The sequence below is a fragment of the Nothobranchius furzeri genome, chromosome 17, assembly GCF_043380555.1.
Source record: "Nothobranchius furzeri strain GRZ-AD chromosome 17, NfurGRZ-RIMD1, whole genome shotgun sequence".
In the NCBI taxonomy this organism is placed as follows: Eukaryota; Metazoa; Chordata; class Actinopteri; order Cyprinodontiformes; family Nothobranchiidae; genus Nothobranchius; species Nothobranchius furzeri.
In genome coordinates this window covers 21,410,358-21,437,286 of record NC_091757.1, presented here as the reverse complement: position 1 = coordinate 21,437,286, position 26,929 = coordinate 21,410,358, and the positions used below count along the sequence as shown (strand labels likewise).

Sequence of the window (26,929 nt, the reverse complement as noted above, 5' to 3'; positions counted from 1 at the left end):
TATTGGGCTGCAGCGCTTCTCCTTTCATTTCTGCATCTAGCTGGCACAGTGCCCCACATGACGCTTCCAACCAATCAGATTGCATATTCCCCTTCAGTTCCAGTTCCACTTCTGTTTTTCTAACTGTCTTTTTTGCTAGATTTACAGATTTTTTCTCCCCTAGATTTATTTCTCCAAAGAAGGGCCAAAAGTAGCGACTCGGTTCACGAGTATTGCTTTATTGCAGTTTATAGAGTGAGAGGTTTTTCTCCTCTCTGCTGAGTGACAAAGGAGTAGCGGAGAGCTTTTGTTTTTTTCACTCATACGTTGAGACGAGCGAACCTGACGAGAGCTTCGGGATAGCAACGGATAGCAGGTAGTCTACCGGACCCGCACTCCACTCAGTAATTCATACTAGTTCTATCGTCCGACAGCAGAAACAAAAATATGTGAATGATAAAAATTTCATGAATTTGATTCTATCAAAAATACTAAGTATGTGCTCAGAGGACAGAGCCTCAGCTGTTCATACTGTTTTTAGCTAGCTACACAGACCGCAGCCAGGAGGCAGTGAGAACTGAAGACTGGCATGGTCGTTTGAACAAAGTTGTTAACGTAATTAAATTGAGTTCAACATGGCTAAATTAATAACTAGAATGATTTTCAGTGGCAACTATATATTTATCATAGTAATGCTACGTACAGTCCAGACTAAAAAAGTAGCAAACAACTACAAGTACTTATCTCTGAGGTAGAAATTTTTTTTTCTCAGGTCCAATATGTCTGTGGTGTTAGCGGGAGATATTAGCCTAGTCATCTACCCTGAATCTTGTTTCTGGATGATTGGACTAACCTAAAATGACCAATACTGGAACAACAAAATGCAGTTGAACATCCAACTATGTGAAATAAGCAGTAAAGTGTAATGTGGTGTGTACAGTAAGTATAATACATAGAATATGAAAGAGCTAAGGTTTGAAAAGCAGGCCTAATTTATTGAATAAACAGTCAATATAAACAGTAACAATCTTTCAAAATATGTCTTTGTGTCCTTTATAGGCAGGAGAGTGTGATGTCAGGAAGACGGTGCAAATTCAAAACTTTTCAAAACTGGCTTTTTGCTAGCCCCAAGACTCTCTGCCTGTGTGTTGGGGTTTACCCCGGGGGACGAGAGGGTAGCTTCCCTGTGCCTTCGGGTCGGGGAACGGGTCCTGACTGTTGTTTGCGCTTATGGGCCAAATATCAGTTCAGAGTACCCACCCTTTTTGGAGTCCCTGGGACGAGTGCTAGATAGTGCTCCATCAGGGAACTCCATTGTCCTGCCGGGGGACTTCAATGCTCACGTGGGCAATGACAGCATGACCTGGAGGGGTGTGATTGGAAGGAACGGCCCGCCTGATCTGAACTCGAGTGGTGTTTCATTATTGGACTTCTGTGCAAGCCGCAGTTTGGCCTTAACGAACACCATGTTCGAACATAAGGATGCCCATCGGTACACTTGGTACCAGGGCAGCCTAGGTCGCAGGTCGATGATAGACTTTGTAGTCTAATCATCTGACCTACGGCCGTATGTTTTGGACACCCGAGTGAAGAGAGGAGCGGAGCTGTCAACTTATCACCACCTGGTGGTGAGTTTGATCAGCTGGTAGGGGAAGATGCTACATAGACCTGGCAGACCCATACGCATAGTGAGTGTCTGCTGGGAACGCCTGGCAGAAGAACCTGTCAAGACGGTCTTCAACTCCCACCTCTGGCAGAGCTTTGACCGCGTCCCGAGAGCAGTGGGGGACATTGACTCCGAGTGGGCCTTGTTCCACTCCGCGATTGTTGAGGCGGCTGCTGTTAGCTGTGGTCGCAAGGTGGCCGGTGCCAGTCATGGTGGCAACCCCCGTACCCGCTGGTGGACACCAGAGGTTCGGGGAGCCGTCAGGCTGAAGAAGGAGGCCTACAAGGCGTGGCTGGTCTGTGGGTCTCCGGAGACAGCAGACAGGTTCCAGATATCCATGCGGGGTGCAGCAGTGGCAGTTGCCAAGGCAAAATCTTGGGCGTGGGAGGAGTTTGGTGAGGCCATGGAGAAAGACTATCGATCGGCTCCAAAGAGGTTCTGGCAAACTGTCCGGCGCCTCAGGAGAGGAAGGCAGCAACTCGCTCACACTGTTTACAGTGAAGATGGGGAGCTGCTGACGTCAACTGGGGCTATAGTCGGACGGTGGAAGGAATACTTTGAGGAGCTCCTCAATCCCTCCTACGCGCATTCCGAGGAGGAACCAGAGCCAGGAGACCTGGAGATGGACTGTCCAATCTCAGGGGCAGAAGTTGCTGAGGTAGTCAAACAACTACACAGCGGCAGAGCCCCAGGGGTGGATGAGATTCGTCCTGGGTATCTCAAGGCTATGGATGTTGTAGGGCTGTCATGGTTGACACGTCTCTGCAACATTGCGTGGTCATCAGGGGCAGTTCCTGTGGAGTGGCAGACTGGGGTGGTGGTCCCCATCTTTTAGAAGGGTGACCTGAGGGTGTGTTCCAACTATAGGGGGATCACACTCCTCAGCCTCTCTGGAAAGGTCTACTCCAAGGTACTGGAGAGGAGTGTCCGATCGATAGTTGAATCTCAGATTGAGGAGGAGCAATGTGGTTTTCGTCCTGGCCGTGGAACTGTGGACCAGCTCTATACCATTGCAAGGGTGGTGGAGGGGGCATGGGAGTTTGCCCAACCAATACACATATGTTTTGTGGATTTGGAGAAGGCTTATGACCGTGTCCCCAGGGGCACCCTGTGGGGGACGCTCCAGGAGTATGGGGTGGGTGGCTTACTGTTAAGGACCATTCAGTCCCTTTACCAGAGGAGCGTAAGTTAGGTCCACATAGTTGGTAGTAAGTTGGACCTGTTCCCGGTGAGGGTTGGACTCCGCCAGGGCTGCCCTTTGTCACCAGTTCTGTTCATTACCTTTATGGACAGAATTTCTAGGCGCAGCCGTGGTGTGGAGTGTGTCGAGTTTGGTGGCAGGAGAATCTTGTCTTTGCTTTTTGCGGATGATGTGGCCCTCCTAGCTTCATCCAGCTCTGACCTTCAGCTCTTGCTGGGTAGGTTCGCGGCCGAGTGTGAAGCGGCTGGGATGAGGATCAGCACCTCCAAATCTGAGACCATGGTTCTCGACCGGAAAAGGGTGGCTTGCCAACTCCAGGTCGGGAGAGAGGTCCTACCTCAAGTGGAGGAGTTTAAGTATCTCGGGGTTTTGTTAACAAGTGAGGGTAGGAGGGATCGGGAGATCGACAGGCGGATTGGTTCAGCGTCTGCAGTGATGCGGACGTTGAGCCGATCTGTCGTGGTGAAGAGGGAGCTGAGCCAGAAAGCCAGGCTCTCGATTTACCGGTCAATCTACGTCCCAATCCTCACTTATGGTCATGAGCTTTGGGTAATAAACGAAAGAACGAGATCGCGGATACAAGTGGCCGAAATGAGTTTCCTCCGTAGAGTGGCCAGGCTCAGCCTTAGAGATAGGGTGAGGAGCTCGTACATGCGGGAGGGACTCGTCGTAGAACCGCTGCGCCTCCTGATCGAAAGGAGTCAGTTGAGGTGGTTTGGGCATCTGGTCAGGATGCCTCCTGGACGCCTCCCCGGGGAGGTGTTTCGGGCATGTCCTGCCGGCAGAAGGCCCCCGGGTCGACCCAGGACACGTTGGAGAGGTTACTTCTCCAATCTGGTCCGGGAACGCCTTGGGGTCCTGCCGGAGGAGCTGGTAGAGGTGGCCGGGGAGAGGACGGTCTGGAGCTCCCTAGTTGGGATGCTGCCCCTGCGACCTGGACCCGGATAAGCGGAGGAAGACGACGACGATTTCAATCAGCACAGTGAATTAACCTGGTTCAGTTGCTGAGCAGAACAAAAACAGGACATGGAGATGACTTGATGATGCCACAATGTCACATCTCTGGTATGAACTAAAGTAGAGAATTACTTCTGTTTTAGTTGTGTTGCATTGTAAGCAGAGGAAAGCAGGTGGGATTGTGAAAGACAAAAATCTTTCCACAACTATATTGTCAAAATAACGGTATAGGTAGGTACAATATCATATATGTTTCTAAATATATCGGGATATCGGCAAACCGTAGTTATGATAACTTGACTTGTACACTGAAAAAGTCTTGAAAATGTCCTGGAAAAGTCCTGGAAAATAATTTCAAGAAAAGAGTGGGAACCCTGAGAAAGCTAAGGGGAGCCTGGTTCTCCTGACAGGCTGTTGGGAACGTACACACCTAGAGGGAGCCCGAAAAAAGACTCTCAGCCTAGCGGGGATTCTCTAGAGGAGACACAGAGCGGCAGCGTGCATTATTCACGCGCTCCAGGCAGCTGCATTGTGCACACGGCCACAGGAACATTTTCAAAGTGGCGACATCCAAAAAATATATAACCCACGATTGTTCGTGACGACAGGAAAACTGGAAAATAAAACCAATAAAACTAAAGAAAGCTCTGTAGGTAGATTTATCCCACTACACGTTTTTAACTTTAGACAGCGATCATTTATCAGCAGTTTGGGAGAACATTTTGTAAGTGGTTACAGAATACTGAACATGTGTTTTGTAACATATTCCATTACTTTGCTTAATCCTGGTACTGTATTCTAAATACTTGGAATACTTCCCTTAAAATCAGCATTTAAGTCTATTAAATATCACCGTGTGCGTCGGTGGCTGCTGCCACAGGAAAACAGAGGACATGTTTATGCTAAAAAATATGAACTGACTGGAAAAATGAAACAATTAGATTATTTTTGTTACTTTAATCATCAAAGTGTCAGCAGATTGTGTTTCTGTAATAAAGTAACACAGTGGGTGAACACAGCACGACGGTCTTTAACACCATACAGGCACTGGTGAATAAAGCACTTAGAAACAAAACAGATACATGCTTTTTATAAATGGTGTCTTCCTAGACAAGCCTGGTGAGAATGGGCTGATTTGGTACCAAGGATACAGAAACTGATCCTGTTTGGTTGTAAAGACTAGAGCGGATGGATGCATGGATGGATGGAAGGGTGGGTGGGTGGGTGGAAGGATGGATGGATGGAAAGAGGGATGGATGTGTGGGTGGTTGGATTGAAGGAGGGATGGTTGGATGGATAGGTGGGTGGTTGGATGGAAGGATGGATGGTTGGGTGGGTGGGTGGACAGAAGGAGGGATGGATAGGTGGGTGGGTGGATGGATGGATGGATGAGTAGTTGGATGCATGGATGGGTGGGTGGGTGGATGGAAGGATGGATGGATGGATGGATGAGTGGTTGGATGCATGGATAGGTGGGTGGATGGATGGATGAGTAGTTGGATGGGTGGATGGATGGATGGATAGGTGGGTGGGTGGGTGGATGGATGAGTGGTTGGTTGCATGGATAGGTGGGTGGGTGGATGGAAGGATGGATGGATGAGTGGTTGGAAGCATGGATTGGTGGGTGGGTGGATGGATGGATGGATGGATTGGTGGGTGGATGCATGGATAGGTGGGTGGGTGGATGGATGGATGGATGGATGGATGAGTAGTTGGATGCATGGATAGGTGGGTGGATGGATGGATGGGTGGGTGGGTGGGTGGATGGATGGATGGATGGATGGATGGATAGGTGGGTGGATGGATGGATGGAAGGATGGATGGATGGGTGGATGGATGGATGGATAGTTGGGTGGGTGGATGGAAGGATGGATGGATGGATGGATGGATAGGTAGATGGATGGATGGATGGATGGATGGTTGGATGGAAGGATGGATGCATGGATATGTGGGTGGATGGATGGATGGATGGATGGATGGATAGGTGGGTGGGTGGATAGATGGATGGATGGATTGGTGGATTGGTGGATGGATGCATGGATAGGTGGGTGGGTGGGTGGATAGATGGATGGATGGATAGGTGGGTGGGTGGATGGATGGATGGATGGATTGGTGGATAGGTGGATTGGTGGATGGATGCATGGATAGGTGGGTGAGTAGGTGGATGGATGGATGGATTGGTGGATGGTTGGATGGATGCATGGATAGGTGGGTGGGTGGATGGATTGATGGATGGATGGAAGGAAGGATGGATGGATGGATGCGTGGATGGGTGGATGGATGGATGGGTGGATGGAAGGATGGATGGATGGATGGATGGATAGGTGGGTGGGTGGATGGATGGATTGGTGGATTGATGGAGGGATGCATGGATAGGTGGGTGGGTGGGTGGGTGGGTGGATAGATGGATGGATGGATAGGTGGGTAGGTGGATGGATGGATGGATGCATGGATAGGTGGGTGGGTGGATGGATTGATGGATGGATGGAAGGAAGGATGGATGGATGGATGCGTGGATGGGTGGATGCATGGATAGGTGGGTGGATGGATGGATGGATGAATGGATAGGTGGGTGGGTGGATGGATGGATTGGTGGATTGATGGAGGGATGCATGGATAGGTGGGTGGGTGGGTGGGTGGATAGATGGATGGATGGATAGGTGGGTAGGTGGATGGATGGATGGATGCATGGATAGGTGGGTGGGTGGATGGATGGATTGATGGATGGATGGAAGGAAGGATGGATTGATGGATGTGTGGATGGGTGGATGGAAGGATGGATGGATGGATGCATGGATGGATAGGTGGGTGGATGGAAGGATGGATGGATGGATTGGTGGATTTGTGGATGGATGCATGGATAGGTGGGTGGGTGGATGGATGGATGGATGGATGGATGCATGGATAGGTGGGTGGGTGGATGGTTGGATGGATGCATGGATAGGTGGGTGGATGGATGGATGGATGCATGGATAGGTGGGTGGGTGGATGGATGGATTGATGGATGGATGGAAGGAAGGATGGATTGATGGATGCGTGGATGGATGGATGGAAGGATGGATGGATGGATGCATGGATGGATAGGTGGGTGGATGTAAGGATGGGTGGATGGATTGGTGGATTTGTGGATGGATGCATGGATAGGTGGGTGGGTGGATGGATGGATGGATGGATTGGTGGATGGTTGGATGGATGCATGGATAGGTGGGTGGATGGATGGATGGATGGATTGATGGATGGAAGGATGGATGCATGGATAGGTGGGTGGATGGATGGATGCATGGATAGGTTGGTGGATGGATGGATGGAAGGATGGAAGGATGGATGGATGGATGGATGCATGGATAGGTGGGTGGGTGGATGGAAGGATGGATGGATGCATGGATAGGTGGGTGGAAGGATGGATGGATGGATGGATGCATGGATAGGTGGGTGGAAGGATGATGGATGGATGGATGCATGGATAGGTGGGTGGGAGGATGGAAGGATGGATGGATGCATGGATAGGTGGGTGGGAGGATGGAAGGATGGATGGATGGATGCATGGATAGGTGGGTGGGAGGATGGAAGGATGGATGGATGGATGCATGGATAGGTGGGTGGAAGGATGGATGGATGGATGGATGGATGCATGGATAGGTGGGTGGAAGGATGGATGGATGGATGGATGCATGGATAGGTGGGTGGGAGGATGGAAGGATGGATGGATGCATGGATAGGTGGGTGGGAGGATGGAAGGATGGATGGATGGATGCATGGATAGGTGGGTGGGAGGATGGAAGGATGGATGGATGGATGCATGGATAGGTGGGTGGAAGGATGGATGGATGGATGGATGGATGCATGGATAGGTGGGTGGAAGGATGGATGGATGGATGGATGCATGGATAGGTGGGTGGAAGGATGGATGGATGGATGGATGCATGGATAGGTGGGTGGATGGATGGATGGATGCATGGATGGATGGATGCATGGATAGGTGGGTGGGTGGATGGATGGATTGATGGATGGATGGAAGGAAGGATGGATTGATGGATGCGTGGATGGGTGGATGGAAGGATGGATGGATGGATGCATGGATGGATAGGTGGGTGGATGTAAGGATGGATGGATGGATTGGTGGATTTGTGGATGGATGCATGGATAGGTGGGTGGGTGGATGGATGGATGGATTGATGGATGGAAGGATGGATGCATGGATAGGTGGGTGGATGGATGGATGGATGCATGGATAGGTGGGTGGATGGATGGATGGATGCATGGATAGGTTGGTGGATGGATGGATGGAAGGATGGAAGGATGGATGGATGGATGGATGCATGGATAGGTGGGTGGGTGGATGGAAGGATGGATGGATGCATGGATGGATGGATGGATGGATGCATGGATAGGTGGGTGGAAGGATGGATGGATGGATGGATGCATGGATAGGTGGGTGGAAGGATGGATGGATGGATGGATGCATGGATAGGTGGGTGGAAGGATGGATGGATGGATGGATGCATGGATAGGTGGGTGGGAGGATGGAAGGATGGATGGATGGATGCATGGATAGGTGGGTGGAAGGATGGATGGATGGATGGATGCATGGATAGGTGGGTGGGAGGATGGAAGGATGGATGGATGGATGCATGGATAGGTGGGTGGGAGGATGGAAGGATGGATGGATGGATGCATGGATAGGTGGGTGGAAGGATGGATGGATGGATGGATGCATGGATAGGTGGGTGGAAGGATGGATGGATGGATGGATGCATGGATAGGTGGGTGGAAGGATGGATGGATGGATGGATGCATGGATAGGTGGGTGGATATCTCTCCCATAACTTGATGTGGATCTACGGAGTTCTGGTTGTCAACACCATGGACGTCACTAGGATTGAGAGATGGGGCGGGGCTTAGCCCCAGGAGCTTGACCTCGAACGTTTTTTGTCACACCCTGCAAAAACAATTAATTCATTATCTAAAGAACATCCTATTATTTTATCACTTTCTTTTCCTTTCCTACCTTTGATCATTTTCTCTCTTCTTTTTATAAAAAATAACACTTAATCAGTTCATTAGTGGGGTCTATGTTGAAGAAAGATTTTATGTAAGTCCATTAAAAATTAGATATGTTATATTTCCAAATAAAGCTATTCATTTCAGTCTACTGCACGTAACAGGTCATTTATTTAATTTGTTTAATTACAACTTGTTTAATTATAAATGTTACTGAAATGTGACAATAAAGAACAAATGAATAATTGTCAAACTTTTATTCTGCCAAATGAGTGTGCAGTTGACAGTTTTAATATATGAATAACACTGCTATGATATGGAATAAAGGAGTGTGTAATTAACTATTACAAGACAAAATAACAGTATATATAAAAATATCCAGCAAGTAGTAGAACTTATCATACAGAAAGTCAACTATAGATACAACTTGACATAAGGTTGCAGGTCACATGATAATTATAGTTATTTTTTTCTCAAGGTCTCTTACCTGTTCATTCCTAAATAGAAAACTGTTCAGTTTTGCTTGGGAACTTTGTGCTCAGGTAAATGCTCATAACGGTGCGCTCGCCCCTGTTTTCGCTGTAGATCACTGACCTCGACCATGCAGATCTCCTCAGCATCAACCACCTGGTCTCTCTCCTGTTCCTCACTCACTCTCTTAAAAATCTTCGTATATCCATCTAGCAACACATTGAAAAACATTTTCAGTTTCTAATGCCAGAACAAAAGCTACTATGCCATTTAGTTTTCACTCACAATAACTGAAACAGCCATTGGAGGATAAATGGGACAGAATATGGACAACTGTTAGCCTAATATAGCCTACGTTTGGTTGCTCATGATGATGGCATTTTCCATAACGTCACATTAAGCTGCCAAAATTTATGTTAAAGTTAGACGAGTACAATATCTCCTTTCTTTACCATAGGTAAACATAGGAAATATTAAGCAACTGACAACCCACATGGAAAGAATTCATATAAACATATAGGTTTTAATATATGTTTTGATATAGCTTTTGAATACATGTGACATACATAAAACTGGCTGTTTACTATACTATAGATACATATATGTACCTATAATATAATATATATATATTATAGAAAAAATACATAATATAGAAAAACGGTCAATAATATACACATTCGGCCAGATTCTGATTCAGGTTTTTAGTGTGGAGTGATTTTTGAGCCACCAACTGGAGTGTGCAGTGATCAATCTGCAAGAGCACAACCTGCTCTGCAGTCGTGTGCAGCCCTCTCTCTGCATGCTCAACTCCGTCTCTGCCCGCACAAATCTCCCTGCTGTTGCTCAACTTGCAATTTACAAAGCAATGTAGCCTCTCCGTCAGCCAATCAGACAGCTCTCCATTATGCAATCAAAGCATGTCCAGGAAATACTGCCAGGAAAATTGCACTTTTTTCAGATAAAGAGGACTTTATATAATTATATTTAATTAGGTTGATTAACCCTCCTCTTTTCCTGGGACATTTCCACTGTTGCAGAGCACAAGCGCAGAGCAGGTTCTGTTTGTGCAGACTCATTACTGTACGCTCAAGCTGGTGGCACTAAGTCACTCAATGAACTGGCTGGCTTATTAATCATGTCACTTCAGGGGAGTTTTCCGACCATTTTACTTGACAACAAAGCTTTTCATTATGGTTTGCGGCATGTAAACATGCTAGCGGAGTTAGCATTAGCATGTCGGTGCGGTAGCATTTTCCTCTCTCTGAAGTCTGAAATATTAACGGTGTGCTGCTTTTGCTGTCTTACCCTAATGTGATGTTGAGTGACTTAAGCCGGGCGTACACTGTGCGACTATTTCACTTTTTTGAGACGATTTTCCAGTCGTGCGAGAATCCACGACATCGGGGTGAGTTTTGGGCCGAGCGGTCGTGTAGCGTACAGGGGGTTACGAGAGGCGATTTACGCCACGTGACCAGCTGCCGATCAGCAGTCGTGAGCTCGCATGGACTTCTGGCGTGTTTAATATTTTGCTCGTCCCTCGTGAGGGTATCGCACTGTTGAAGCGGCGCTGCGAGCAGCTGCGACCCAAAAAGTATCAGAACCGCTCACGGCGCATGCGCAATCCTGCATCAACACCGCTCCCCGCTATTTCCCTAATAACACACGTTGTTCATTTTTATTTCTACACGTTTTTTACTCACAAAGATTGTCAAGAAAGCGTGTTTGTCGTGTTCATGTCAAATTAAACTGATCACAAAACACAGATTTACTTTCTTTATTTCGTTTTCCTCATCCAACCCCCATAAATCCCTGTGTGTCCTCCTGCAGCACTCCCGAAGGACAACAGGCAAAACAAGACAAGAAAGTCTGACGTGTTGAGTAAAAACTGCTATTTTTAGCACATTTTTAGGGCCGACGTGTTGCTACCAGACGTACAGTGTGAGCAGTCAGGTCGCATGCGAGAACTGGGTCGTGCAGTGTGAGCACATGACTCGTGAGATCTGTCCTGCGAGGAAGTCGTACAGTTTGAGCTGAAGCTGAGTGCTACGAGTGAGAAAGTCGCACAGTGTCCGCCCGGCTTTACAAGAGCGCTGAGCAGGGTTTGCACATCGATATAAAGGTTTTGCTGTATCGACCCGCCCCCTGACTTGTCAACAAAGCTGTCGGGGTTAAGGAAGTGGAGGAAGTCCTTTCTTGATACTTCCTGTGTGCGACGGTGTAGTCCTATGTTCATTAATTATTATTTCTGTTTCAGACTAAAAAACTCATGTACCAACTACACGTGTCGTGATTGTGATGAGCATGCAGATGTGAACAAATAAAAAAAAGTTAACTGAAAAAAATAAAATAAAATAAACAAAATGATAGGGGGGCTTGTGATTATTTTTGGGGGGCTGAAGCCCCCCTAAAACGGACCTAACGACGTCAGTGGTCAACACCATTGGGTGATGTTTTACGTTTAATGGCTCCGACCACTTTAATACAGACATGAAAATCCCCAAGCTTTCCTCAAAATGTACCGTTTTGAATCCTAAATGGGTCGCCTACGTGCTTCGTGCAGATCTGATGAGAACATAATGGGGGGGGGGGGGGGTCCTAGTGAGGCCGGTTTTCCAGTTTAACTAGCTTCAATATTATCCAGTGGGGAAATATTCAGGAGGATATTTAGGATGCCCCCAGGGGGGACACACAGGAACTATGATGTAGTTTAGCTGTCGGCCTGTAGAAGTTCCTGCTGACCTTTATTCTGGTTCATGATCCAGGCTGAGCTGGGTTTGTGTCAACTTTAAAACTTTAGTCTACCTTTCAGTTAGATGTTTCTTCTTGTTGGCTTGTTTCTTCTCAAAGACACCATGGGTCTGAGGAGATGATGAAGTCCCAATGCCCCCAAAGGAAGGGTTGGTTAGCTGGTTAGTGAAGGGCAGGTAGCTGCCATTAAACCCTAATCCAGCCCACAGCCTCCTGCTGCTGTTCTTATTATTATTAATATTAATATTATCAGAAATCTAAAATAAAGGTTAGGATTCTTTATGGTTTAGTGTTTTCAGCAGCAGAGCCTGAGTCTTTCCTTCGGCTTCAAACTAAACAACAAACCAGGCCAAACGTGTTATTTTTTCTCTTTATTTAGTTTTTAAAGCTCAGCTTTTAAGTCGTTCATTTAAAAACAATCATTTAAATATAATTAAATAACCTGTTAAAAGCACTAGAATGTGGCAAATAACATCTGCTCACTAAAATGTTTCTGTGGGAGACCCCCAGATCACCTGATGTCCTCTCTGTCTGTCTCCGTCCTCAGAGCGGAGGACGAGACTGGGACATGTGGCTGGCGTGTCTCAGTCTTTGCCTCTTCTCAGAGGAACAGAAACTTGTTAGCAGAAGGTAAACAAAGGCGTTGCTGCTCTGAGAGCAGGGACATGTAGAAAACATGCAGCCACTGTGGCCTTCAAGGACCAGTCCTGCTCCCCTGTTAATGTTCAACATTACTGCTACTCAGTGACCTGACGGGAAGCTGCTAGGGTCCAAGAGGATGGGGATATCACTGAAACCATTCGCTCAGGAGAACAAAACGAGCAGAAGAATCTGATGCAGCTTCCATCTGGTGTCAAATAAGCTCCACGCCAACGTTTCATACGTCTATATCCATGGCTGGGTTTTAGAGGCCCTTTCAACATTACACCAGATATTCACCCAGTCGGTTCTAAGGGTGGACAAATTCTCCCAGGCTTTCATCCCTGAAGAGGCATGACATTTTGGGTTATTGGTCACCAACGACTGATGTTAATATAGTATTGATAGACATTCATAAGGTCTGCTAGTAAGGCCCATGGGGCCCCCTGGGGATCAGGACTGAGAGAGCACCCATTGGCCAGCTGGTTACAAGATGTGCCCAAAAGACAGTTTCATATATTTATAACAACCTGTTGACCCAAAGTGCCGCGCCCTCCTCAAGACACGTTCTAATAAAATATCAGTGAGAGGAAAAGTACAGACACATGTACCATTACACCCCTGAACACACGGTAACTCACTGTTCCTGTCCTGTCTGCAGCGGACCGAAGCGCTATGACTGGACGGGCGACCGCTGGGTGTATGCTCATGATGGAGTTGGTCTACACCATCTGCTTTCTAAAGAGTTTTCAGCCATCTTCAGTACAAACATAAACCTTCAGGACTTGCCCCACTCATGAAGCCATGAAGTGGAAAATGAGACCGTGACCTCTGACCTCTCACACAGGAAAAGACACATGGATGCAGGGGACCTATTTGAAGAACTGGAGGTTTAAAAGTTTGGAAACAGTTGGGGAAAGCTTCACGTGTGGATTCTGCTTCATGACCTTGTTATAAACTGTTTCTGAGCTTTGGGGAATATTTGAGCTTCTGGAATAAAGTCAGTTTTTATTTATTGTTGCGGTGCTGCTCTGTTCCTGTTCATGCATCAGACAACTTTATGATTTATTCTTGTGGACGTAGCCCTCCTGTTTCCTAGCTACACTCACTGCATCTTCAAGTCCACATTCTTAACTTAGAACTAACCTACTAGTTGTTCTGAATGGAAGACCATGGTTGTTATAACCAGATGAAAGTGTATTCATTCATCTTCTGTTCAGGTTTTCATTGTGAAGGTTTGTATGTGTTCAATTTCCTTACTGATGAAAGTTGTGTCATGTGATTCTACTCTGTGATGTGATTGGTCCTCAGTGGACCTGTTGGACCACAGATCAGAGGCCCGGGGGCCTCATTCGTCAAACGTTCATAGAAATCCTCCTATATTCATTTATATGAAAGAAGTTTAGAATGTTTGTACGAACGGTCAAAATCCTGATTTAGGAACTCGTACGCATGATTTTCCAGTCGTCTGATGATAAATCCCACCTGTGTGTAGCCAGGTGCTCGTGTCTGTCCTCCGTCACTTACCTACGGAAATGCCCTCAGTTGATCACATTTGGTCACATCTTTGCCTTTGCATTGGTCTAGTTCACTAGGCTAAGGATTCCTGCATTCTTCCCAAAAATAATGAAACAAAACTAAACCAAAGAAAACTTCACTGATCGTGAGATCGAGACGCCGGCTGCTGAAGTGCAAAATAACCAAACAAGTTGCAAAGGTTATAAACGCTGTCGGGACAGAGGAGGGGTTCCTGTCAGGAATAAAGAATTTAATCCGATAAATCGTAGAGGAAAGGCTTGTCATTTAAGGAGTCGTTTAGAATAGAACAGACTTTATTGATCCCTATTATGTCCCTCAGCTCGCTAGGAGTGATGAGGTGGTAGAGGGAGCAACAAAGTGTACGTGTGGGAGGAATAATAATAAAGTGTAAGTGTCCAAAAGAAAATATTTTATTAAACAAATCTAAAGGCAGGAGTTCACAGATGGTAAAAACGTCTAACAAAAGGAGGCGAGCCAAAAGGGCTGGAAAGAGGGAAACTAATTAACTGAAATATTCTTATTTATAATTCTAAATTACACACACGAGTCGTCCTGAAAGGCAGTGACGCTCGGGCAAAGCCAAAATCGAAGTCAAGGGCCGGTCTAAGGTCAATCCAAAAGTCAATCCGAATCTAGAGAATGCCAGCGAACGAAGTTAAACACAAGGATACCACGAGGAGAGAGAAAAGGGTGAACACCTCCGTGTCCACACTTCTCGTTGAATGAGGGCAAGAGGGCAGCTTTTACCAGCTACTCAGGTGATTGTCAACTTACCCACAGCTGGGCACCAGGAGACAGTCGAGGCAGAAGCCATTGAGGCCATCTACTGGCCAAAAAGGGGCACTGCACGTAACAATCCCACAGTGGGGAAGTTAACTTGTTACAGCAGCACCAACACTTAGAGTAATCTGAAGAAAAATAAGGTACATGTATATACACATAGGCAGTATCTAGTATAGTAACCTTCGTCTGCTGAAAACCACAAATTAAAGAGAAAGAACTTGGGTTCCAACACTCTGCAGCTTACTGCTAGGGAAACGGACATGCTATGTCAATTTGGTATTGAACTGAGTTTCTAGTAGATTTCGAGGAGCAGATTCTTATTCCAGCTGCATCACACTCGGCTGCGAACCGCTCCAGTGAAAGCCGGAGATCACGTTCTGATTAAGTCAACAGGACCACATCATCTGCAAAAGCTGAGACCTGATCCTCTGGCTACCAAAACAGATGCCCTCCACACCTTGGCTGCTCCTAGAAATCCTGTCCATAAAGGTTATGAACAGAATCGGTGACAAAGGGCAGCCTTGGCGGAGTCCAACTCTCGCTGGGAACGAGCCCGACTTGCTGTAATGCAGACCATCTCTGACAGCGGTCACACAGGGACCTAACGGCCTGTATCAGAGGGCCTGGTACCCCATACTCCAGGGGTACCCTCCAGAGGGCCTCCCCGAGGGAGGCGGTCAAACGCCTTCTCCAAATCCACAAAACACATGTAGACTGGTTGGGCAAATTCCCACACACCCTCCAGGACCCCTAAGGGTATAGCAGGGTTCCCACGCATCCTGGACAACCTGGAAAATGGATTTTCCAGTCACGGAAAACACATGGAAAATGCTGGGAAAAAAAAAAGAAAAATGTCCTGGAAATGTTTGAGTTGTCGTGGAAAAGTATTTTCCCTCCTTGTGAATAAATACAAAGGGGTAAACATTTTACACATGAATTTCAATTTTCGGCTGCATTCAGTGGGTATCGGGCTGTAGCGCTCGTCTGCTTTCATTTCTGCATCCAGCCAGCACGACGCCCATGTGACGCAACCAACCAGTCAAATAGCTTAGAACAGTTCTGCTTCCCAGTGTGTCCATCTGTCTTTGTTGCTAGATTTACACGTTTTTCATACTCAAGTAAAGGCACTACATACTTTAAAACAGTTGCTGTCTAAATTTTCTTATACTGAACTACTTCTGGCAGGGGATTTCAACTGGGACTGGACAAAGGCAACTTCTGATGAGTTTAAAAGCTTCTGTGATTCTAATAATCTTACCCAATTAGTTAACCAGCCTACTAGACCGAACCTTAGATATCCAGAAAAGTCTAGTTTAATTGATTTGATTTTAACAAATGTGGCACACAAGTTTACTTCAGTTGGCGTCTTTTGTAATGATCTTAGCGATCATTGTTGCAGTATGTAAGGATGTCAAGATACCAAAATGTAAGCCACGTATAATTTGTAAGAGGAATCTTAAACATTTTAATGAACAGGATTTTCATCATGATTTATCAGCAGTTAAATGGGGAGATATAGATTTATTGCCAGACGTGGAGCTGGCTTGGACTTTTTTTTAGAGAAAGTTTTATGCAAATTGTAAATCGACATGCTCCATTAAAAAATGTAGGATTAAGGGCCGTGAAAATCCTTGGTTTTCACCAGAATTGGCAAACATAATACATGAATGAAATAGAGCATGGGACAAGGCAAGAGCAACAGAGTTGACTACTGACTGGTCTGTTTTCAGGCAGCTGAGAAATAAATGTACTTCCCTGATCAAAAAGGCAAAATCTGAATATTTTCTATCGGTCACCACAGAAAACCTTAAAGATCCTCAGAGATTCTGGAAAGTGATCAAGTCTTTTGCTGTGGAAAAGATCTCTCAGGCTCTTCCTACATTTGTTCTTAGAGATTCAGTTCCAGTTTATAACAGACTCGAAATCTTAAATTGTTTTAACGAACATTTTCTTTCGGTGGGTTCCCTGTTTAATTTTGTAGGAACCCCTTTGATAAAATCTGGCATGATACCCCCAAATTTTTCTGGAGCTCCTTTTAACTTTAAACCTTTTACAGTGCATGAAGTTCATAAAGCTTTAAAAAACGTAGATGACAGAAATCCACCTGGACCTGATTTTATAGAACCTTATTTTTTAAAGATGGCAGCGGATTATGAGGCAGAGCCACTTTCAATTCTTTTTAATCTTTCAATTAACTCCAAAGAAATTCCATCAGTGTAGAAGTCAGCATATGTTTCACCATTATTAAAAGGAGGAGATCCAGCAGTTTTGACAAATTATAGGCCAATATCAAATTTAAGCGTGCTTTCCAAGATAATGGAGTCACTTGTCAGTGTTCAGCTAAAAGAGTTTTTGTCTTAATGACATCCTCTCGAAATGTCAATCGGGTTTTAGAAAAGGGTACAGCACTACTACAGCTGTTATGAAGGTGGTTAATGATATTATAGTAGCACTTGATAGGAAACAGTTTTGTGCCTCACTGTTCATAGACCTGTCTAAAGCTTTTGATACCGTTGACCATGCTATTTTAATAAACAGATTACTAAGCCTTGGGTTGTCAGAACACTCAGTAGCATGGTTCTCAAATTACCTGACTAACAGGACACAGTGTGTTAAATGCGAGGATCTTTGCTCTGATTTTGGGGTTGTCCGGAGGGGGGTGCCCCAGGGCTCAGTCCTGGGCCCCCTCCTATTTATCTTGTACATCAATGACTTGGGCCAAAATATTAAAGATGCTAATATCCATTTCTATGTAGATTATACGATCATCTATTGTTTTGGAACATCACTTTCTCAGGTTGTTGAATCCTTGCAGAAAGCATTTGACTTAGTCCAGCACTCATTGCATCAGCTAAAGCTAACCCGTAATGCTGAGAAGACTAAGTTGATGATTTTTACAAATAGGCAAATACCGAATAGTGTTCCTAAACTAATCACATTGGAAGGGAAAGTCATAGAGATGGTCCATGAGTATAAGTAACTAGGTGTTTGGATAGATAACTCCCTTACCTTTAAATCTCATATAGAAAAACTGGTGAAAAAATTAAAACTAAAGCTGGGTTTCTACTTCCGTAATAAGTCGTGTTTTTCTTTTGAAGGAAAAAGGCAACTTGTCACAACTACCTTTTTATCTGTACTAGATTACGGTGATCTTATATATATGAATGCTTCTTTAACTGTGCTACAAAAACTGGACTCGGTTTACCATGTGTCTCTGAGATTCATCACAAGCTGTAGAGCCATAACACATCACTGTGAATTATATTCACGAGTGAAATGGCCGTCATTGGCAATAAGAAGACAAAATCATTGGTATGTTTTTATTTACAAGGCAGTGTTTAGACTGTTACCTCCTTATATTTGCACTTTAATCACACGAAAAAATGTTGATTCCCATTCTTTAAGGTCTAACCCCCAAATTCCACTACCTCCGCTCCGACACGAACGCCGGAGCAAAATCGATCCCGTTGTAGTGAATCAGAGCAATTCCACTACTGCGGCAGTGCGGCGCCGTGCGCCACCCTCTGTTCCGGCGTCCGGCAAAAATAGAATCGATCCTATTTTCGCCGGACGCCAGAGCACCTCCGCAGTCAATGGACAGAAATCACAACCGCCCAACAGGAAAAGGAGCAAGCACAACTTCCGTTTTTCACAATAAATCGATAAACAAAATGCGTTTTTTGTTTCATATGCACAGGTTTAACAACTTTTAACAACTATCAATGGCGGCTGAACTTAAATGCACAAAAGTAAGCCATAAATACAGTTTCCACTATCAAAGTAGTCACACTTTGTTGATCCAAACACTGCTGATCTCTCAACACAAATGATGGGCAGATTAAACAGCTCATGCCGATGTTTCTCCCACACAACGGGTGTTTGGATCTAACTTCCGCGTTTATTGCTCGGACTGTATCGCAAGATCTTGAAAATCCCGCGCATGCTTGTTTGCCCACCTCAGGTCTCCGCACCGGAGCGGAGCCGTTGTAGAGCGCATACCAGTAAAAATTGAGTTCGGAAGCGAGCGGCTGCGGAAGGCGGGGGCGGACCGCAGCGGAGCGGAGGTAGTGGAATTTGGGGGTAACGATCAGTTGCTACTTTCTGTTCCTTTTGCTCGCACACAGTTAGGAAAGAAAGCCTTCGCCTGCTCTGCTCCTTCTGCTTGGAACCAGCTGCAGAAAACCTGGAGAATGACTGAGCAGGTTTCACTAACCCCCAAATTCCACTACCTCCGCTCCGCTCCGGTCCACCCCCGCCTTCCGCAGCCGCTCGCTTCCGAACTCAATTTTTACTGCTACCCGCTCTACAACGGCTCCGCTCCGGTGCGGAGACCTGAGGTGGGCAAATAAGCATGCGCGGGATTTTAATCTGTTTAATCTGCCCATCATTTGTGTTGAGAGATCAGCAGTGTTTGGATCAACAAAGTGTGACTACTTTGATAGTAGAAACTGTATTTATGGCTTACTTTTGTGCATTTAAACTTCAGCCGCCACTGATAGTTGTTAAAAGTTGTTAAACCTGTGCATATGAAACAAAAAACGCCTTTTGTTTATCGATTTATTGTGAAAAACGGAAGTTGTGCCCGCTCCTTTTCCTGTTGGGCGGTTGTGATTTCTGTCCATTTACTGCGGAGGTGCTCCGGCGTCCGGCGAAAATAGGATCGATTCTATTTTTGCCGGACGCCGGAACAGAGGGCGGCGCACGGCGCCGCACTGCCGGAGCACGGCCGCAGTAGTGGAATTGCTCTGATTGACTACAACGGGACCGATTTTGCTCCGGCGTTCGTGTCGGAGCGGAGCGGAGGTAGTGGAATTTGGGGGTAAATGCCTTCAAAACCAAACTGAAAGCTTCAGAGACGGCGTTAGTAACTTGTAACTGCTTTTAATGATTGAGTGTTTTGTCATTGTCATTACGTTGTAACTGTTTCTGTTTGTATTTTTTGCTGCCTCTTGGCCAGGACACCCTCGTAAAAGAGGTTCTTAACCTCAATGGGTCTCTATCCTGGTTAAATAAAAATTAAATAAAATGTGATGCAACCAACCAATCAAATTGCTTAGAACAGTTCTGCTTCCCAGTGTGTCCATCTGTCTTTGTTGCTAGATTTACACATTTTTCATACTCAAGTAAAGATTTATTTCTCCAAAGAAGGGCCAAAGCTAACGACGTTCAGGTTAAGAGTGCTGCTGTATCGCAGTATGTTGAGTGAGAGGTTTTTCTTCCTCTCTCTGTTGACAGAGGAGCAAACAGAGAATTGTAGTGTGTCGTTACCATGGTGACCAGAGAGGGAGCGTCCCCATTCTTAGGACTTTTCTTACATCCCCTAAATCGAAACTCTGTATTATTGACAGTCTCCCGCTTCAAGTGTTAAGTCTTGCATAAACTGTGGGGAAAGCTGTCCGTTGCTGTCAATCAAATTAGGATGAGGGACTTTGACGCATTTTCGGAAATGTACAGTATATTCATTTCAGCAATATAAATGACAAACGAAAAACAGTTAAAGATTTGTTAAAATAAATTATTCAGTCCAAACACATAACTCATCAATTTATTCCATTATGTAAACCATGCGTCTTGGTATGAGCAAATGCAATTAATTTCAAAGTTTGGTCATATTTTCCAAATAATGTGAAAATTACGTCCAGGACTACAAATGTGCACCACCAAACAGGATAAAATGGCTGTAAGTTCAGCAAAGTTCAAATCCTTCCTTCAGGAGGAAAGAACCACCATAAATCTGGTCATGTGGTAAGTAGCAGCTACGCTAGGGAAGGAAATTATGTGGTGATGTCATCTATGCGACGTGCTGAGGTCTAAGTTGTAGTCATGCTAATTACGAACTTTTACAAGCTGATAAATCTCAGAGTACGTGACTGGCGTGGTCGAAACATCCATCATTACTTTTCATTTAAATTGCAGTACAACAAATGTGTGATGCAGGGTGTAAGGCAAAGCGGATTAGAAAATTGTGTGTTTAGCCCCGTTGACTTGCATTCACTGTTTTCGTTCCTCTGGGGACCCGTGAGCTGACCGTAAAAGGAGGAGATTTAGGCTCCCTTTAGTGAAAGACGGCAATCTTTGGACAACTATAAAATCGATATCACTATCGATATTCACCTTCACTATGGTGAAGACTAATGGGGATCCTTAAATAAACAAATACACAAAAGATATAGCGGTATAGGTACACTATCATATCTGTTTCAAAATACATCCAGATATGAAAATAATATCACCCAGCCCTCGCTGTAATAACTTGACCCGTTCTGCAGCAGCTGAGAAAGTCTTGAAAATGTCCTGAAATTTATGTCAAAAAAAGAGTGGGAACCCTAGAATAGAGCTGGTCCAGTTTTCCACGGTCAGGACAAAAGCCACATTGCTCCTCCTGAATCTGAGGTTCGACAATCCGACGGACCATCCTCTCCAGAACCCCTGAATAGACCTTACTAGGGAGGCTCAGAAGTGTGAAGCCCCTGTAGTTGGAACACACCCACCCACACACACTCCAGTCTGCCAAGCCAGTGGGACTGCCCCCAATGTCCATGCGATATTGCAGAGCCGCGTCAGCCAACACAGCCCTACAACATCCAGAGACTTAAGGTACTCTGGGCGGATCTCATCCACCCCCAGAGCCTTGCCACGAGGAGCTTTGTGACCACCTCAGTGACCTCAGCACTAGAGACAGGAGAGCCCAACTTGAAGTCCCAGCCTCTGCTTCCTAACTGGAAGGTGACTGAGGAGGTCTTCGAAGTATTCTGCCCACCGATCCACAACGTCCCGAGTAGAGGTCAACAGCACACCATCCCCACTATAAATAGTGGTGTAGGATGTTGGACCAGAATCTCCTCAAAGCCATATGGAAGTCTTGCTCCATGGTCTCACCGAACTTCTCCCACACCCGGGTTTTTGCTTCCGCAACCCCCCCGAGCTTCATTCTGCTTGGACTGCCGGTACCTATCAGCTGCCTCTGGAGTCTCATAGGCCAGAAAGACCTGATAGGACTCTTTCTTCAGCTTGACAGCATCCCTAACTGTCTGTGCCCACCAGCGGGTTCGGGGGTTCCCGCCACGACAGGCACGACGACCCTTTGGCCACAGCTCTGGTCGACCACCTCAACAATGGAGGCACCGAACATGGCCTGTTCGGACTCAATGTGCCCCGCCTCCCCGGAACATTTTGGGAGTTCTGTTGGAGGTGGGAATTAAAGTTCCTTCTGACAGGAGACTCTGTCAGACGTTCTCAGCAGACACACACAATACGTTTGAGACTGCCAGGTCTGACTGGCATCCTCCTCCATCACTGGGTTCTGTTAGGGCAGCTGTAGCTACCTTGTAGCTCATTATCACCAGCGTGTGAAAGACTGTCTGTGTTGTGAAGTGCCTTGGGGTCTTGGTGGAGAACCCTAAGAAGGGCCATAGAAAAACAAAAATGCGTTGTGTGGTAACCATGGTGAGCCAATTGAACTCCTGACAGCAGCTTTAACATTTAGTTTGACCTTGTGCAGTTGTCACATGGTTTACACATCAAACTGTCAGCATTTAGCTTCAGCCTAGATGGTTCTGTGCTTGATGCTGGAACTGTGGGCAGAAATGTCCGTGTTCCACCTCTTCTGATGCCCCACTTAGACATCAGGAGCCATGTAGTGGTGTAATGGTTGGCTGGATCTTTACAGCACTTAACGCTATGTTCTGACTGAAGAACCATTTATTGTGCAGTGATCATGTTCTTTTAGGGCTAAAACGTACAAACCAACATAATGAATGCAGATAACTTTCAATAAATACATTCTAGGGCTGGGCGATATGGCCTAAAATCATTATCACGATATATTGAGGATTTCACCTCGATAACGATAAATGGACGATAACTACAGGTATGCGCAGAGACAAAAGTTGTCCACTAGATGGGGCTGTCACATGTATCGCATTGAGTCACACTTTTACGTGACTCACGGTGCTACAGCTTCTTAAAGGGACATGAACGCTGCCAACCTACACACCTCTTTTCACTTTCTTGTTATCAAATTTATTGACATGGGAAAAATAATCTCGATAAAACTCAGAAATTTCGATAACGATAAATTTCCGATTTATTGCCCAGCTCTAATACATTCCAAAACATGAACAGCAAACTGAATATAGCAGTTTTAGAGTTTGGTCAGATTAAAGTAATTATAACTGGTTTCATGACTCAGCATAAGGAATGTTTTCCAGAGGAGCACCAAGCTGGCTTCAACAGCGTGAACTTCTGGAGTGCGGTTCAAATGTAGACAGACGGCTCCTGAGCAGTCAGCAGGCGGTACATCGCAGCAGGCATGGTCTTCATGTAAATCTGAAACACAACGTATCCTTTAGCAGCAGTCGCATCCTAAGGGCCACTGTGACTAATGTGTTCAGTTAATCGGACACAGCAAAGCGTGGAACAGCTGTGCGCTGCGCTCAGACCCAGCCCGATCATGGTCCAGAGGCTGGAAACCTAACTAATCTTAACCAGTCCTCCACCTGAGCCACAGCCACTCAGTTATACGATCTGCTGTTGGTATTTATCCACTTCTGATGATGACATTGGCTTGGAGGAAGCACAGACTTTTCTCTGATGACTCGTGTGAGGAAGATACATTTGGGATGACAGTAAAACACAAACCAAGGTTTAAGGTCTTGGCTGATAAAGCCCTGAGACCCCTACTACTACTACTACTACAAATAACTCTTCAGTGGCAGACCTTTTGAGATGCAGACTCACCTCTCCCACAGCATTTGACAGGATCTGAACTATTTTTTCATGTGGTGTTGCTACCACACTCTGGTTATTGATCTCAATGATTCGATGACCTACTCTGACCCCACCTCGTTCAGCAATACCACCACGCATAAGGCTGCAGATCTGTTGAGAGGAATGTTTGTGTTAGGTCACAGTTAAAGGTAAATACTGCAATCATTTAAAAACTGAGCAAAGTGGTACCCACAATGCCATTCTGCACACTGAATCCCAGCTGGCAGCGCTGGTCCTGACGTCTGATGAGAACACTAGTCACTGGAGGACACCTTACGATACTCAGCTTGACCTGGGACTTGTTCTTCAGATCCTATGTTAAACAGTTAAGGATGCCAAAATCAGCTGACTCTATGTTCACAATGGCGCACTGATTAGATTAATTACAAAACAAAAATCACATGTATCCATGTTGATTTAACAATAGTAATTTCAGCGTTTTTATGCAGGAATATTGAACATACGGAGCTGTGGTCGCGGGATCGTCGGTGCCTGTCGTGGTGGCAAGCCCCGAACCCGCTGGTGGACACCAGCGGTTAGGGATGCTGTCAACACAGTTGACAGTGCGCTACCAACACTATTTATAGTGGGGACGGTGTGCTGCTGACCTCTACTCAGGATGTTGTGGATCGGTTGGCAGAATACTTTGAAGACCTCCTCAATCCCTCGGGGACTTTGAGTTGGCCTCTCAAATCTCTGGTGCTGAGGTCACTGAGGTGGTTAAAAAGTTCCTCTGTGGCAAGGCCCCAGGGATGGATGAGATCCGCCTGGAGTTCCTTAAGGCTCTGGATGTTGTGGGGCTGTGTTGGCTGACGCGGCTCTGCAATATCGCGTGGACATCGAGGGCAGTCCCACTGGACTGGCAGACCGGGGTGGTGGTTCCCTTATTTAAAAAGGGGGTTGCAGGGTGTGTTCCAACTACAGGGGGATCACACTCCTGAGCCTTCCTGGTAAGGTCTATTCAGGGGTTCTGGAGAGGAGGGTCCGTCGGATTGTTGAACCTCAGATTCAGGAGGAGCAATGTGGTTTTCATCCCTGCCATGGAACACTGGACCAGCTCTATACTAGAGCCCTGCGCGGGACTCTTTTCTTCATCCTACTCCCGCTGAATTTCTGACCATTACCGCCCACAACCGCAACGTGTGTTACACTCCCGCCCGCACCCGCAGTGTGCATGTCCATTCCTGTCCGCAACCGCAAAACCCGGAGAAATTATTACCTCACAATAAAAGAGATGTATTGAGTTTGTGTCCTCTCTGGTCCTGGAGAAAACATGTCCTTTTACAGGCTATACGGAAACCACATGAATCCTTGTTTTGTTTCTCAGGCCTGCACGTCTTGGTCAGGATTGACGCACTTTGTTTTCATTTAGTTTTTAACCATTTAACGCCGAGGCGTCACCAGGATCACCGGTGACGCCTCGGTGCATGTGATTTCAAATAACTCCTTACTACTTAAACTATAAAATTCTTTAAAAAATTAATAAAGGAGCTACGGTGTGGTGCTTAAAGGAAAATCAAGGCCGTTTCATATTCTATTCTCTGTAATTAGGCAGTGATCGAGGTCACTTTTCTAAGAGAGACCTGAATGAGAAATATTAACACAATCGGCATATAGACAACACAGCGCAGTGACTTTTAATAACTTCGTTTTTATACATGAGTATAAAAAATTAACACAATCACATTGTACATAAAATAGACCGCTTTGAAAAATAAGTACCATATAAACATGAAAAACAGCAGATTTAAAGTTTTTTGCCATATATTGCAAGTGTTCTGTTTGAAAAAATAAATAAAAACGTTCAAACTTGGGCATGCTGCTCAGTAACACGGGCACCTAATTAACAAATAGCAACAGATTGAGTGGCTCAAATAACACTAATAAATAACAAAGATAAATTATAAAAATCAAAAAATTAAATTTAAAATTTGATGTTCTCGTGTGTTACTTTGAGGCTTAGCACACATAAACTAAGGCTTTTGGTCATGACACCTTCCTTGTTACTATGTATATAATGTAAATGTAAATATATTTTTATAATTTTGTGGCTTGCTAAACTGATCCTGTCATCTGCTGGACATTTTGGAAGAAGCAGAGGTAGCCAGAAAGTGTGGAACTCCATTTTCAGCATAACAGCAATGAGACATGAAAAACATCTGAGACATGCCTTGCATTTATATGCAAAAATGTGCTGAAGATGGTTAATTGCAAAAGTTTGTGGTTTTCATTGCAATAAATATGTCATTTTTTCTACTGAGACTTTGATTTTTGTTTACTCTTTCCAACAATTTTCACAAGAAAACAGAACAGTTAAAAGCAGGGCTTGTGTTGACCGGATAGTTCCCGTATTTGGCCGTTTATTTTGACATAGAAAGAATAGAAAGAATTACCCCGCCGCATGCAGACGAACTGACATTTTATTTGTTTCGCACATCGCAGATGTAGCTAAATCACTCAAGAAAAGATTTCCTTCTGAACATCTGAGCTGGACACCGCTCAGTCAGCGCGTACGTACGGTGCACAGTGAGCTGAAGATGTGGAGAGGGGCTTGGAGCGCGTTGCAGAACCAGAGCGCATGCGGGAAGATTCCTCCGACTGAAGCGAGAGTTTTCCAAACCCGGTCTCTCAGAGAGACTTGTCACTTAGAAAATGTTCCCTGATGATGAAACTTTGGCTGAATTGTGCTTGTTCCTGTCTCCAATGTGGCGTCTGAGGAGAGTCCCAGAATCTCACATCGTCTTCAGCTCAGAAAGCGCCGATATGATTACGCACAAGCGTGACGCGTCAACCCGGTCACACAGTAGACCGGGTTGGACCTGTTCAGGTTTACGCAGACAATCTTTACATTTAGAATTAGCTTACAGATGTAAAATTAATGCAGTAAAATATAAAGCATTTTATTTAAATATCCATTCATTATTTTACAAGCACAGAGAGCCGCATCAGATGGATGGAAGTGCCGCGGATTGCCGACCCCTGAGCTAGGGCATGTGAGGAGGACACACACACACACACACACACACACACACACACACACACACACACACACACACACACACACACACACACACACACACACAAGCAAAATATACTTGTTTTCAATTACGTTTATTGGGCCCACTTACATTTTCTTAGGCCCACCCACAAATGAGTTTCTGGCTACACTAATGGTG

The 26,929-nt window shown here is 45.5% G+C and overlaps 2 protein-coding genes across 4 annotated transcripts in view; one reads left to right on the top strand and one right to left on the bottom strand.

Annotated features, from left to right (window-relative positions):
* The window catches only part of ppm1f (protein phosphatase, Mg2+/Mn2+ dependent, 1F), a 123,512-nt gene that overhangs the window by 4,163 nt on the left and 92,420 nt on the right, over positions 1-26,929 (top strand). The window lies entirely within an intron of this gene.
* The window catches only part of apba1a (amyloid beta (A4) precursor protein-binding, family A, member 1a), a 28,320-nt gene continuing 24,035 nt past the window's right edge, over positions 22,645-26,929 (bottom strand). Inside the window, exons 9-11 of one of the 2 annotated variants that reach the window (XM_015975695.3) lie at positions 23,947-24,066; positions 23,724-23,864; positions 22,645-23,312 (exon numbers count right to left, since the gene is read on the bottom strand). In XM_015975695.3, coding sequence (XP_015831181.1) covers positions 23,241-23,312; positions 23,724-23,864; positions 23,947-24,066 — 333 coding nt within the window. In that variant the 3' untranslated portion in view covers positions 22,645-23,240. Of the gene's footprint in view, positions 23,865-23,946; positions 24,067-26,929 lie in introns of both variants that reach the window. The other variant, XM_054734300.2, reaches the window with a different exon arrangement.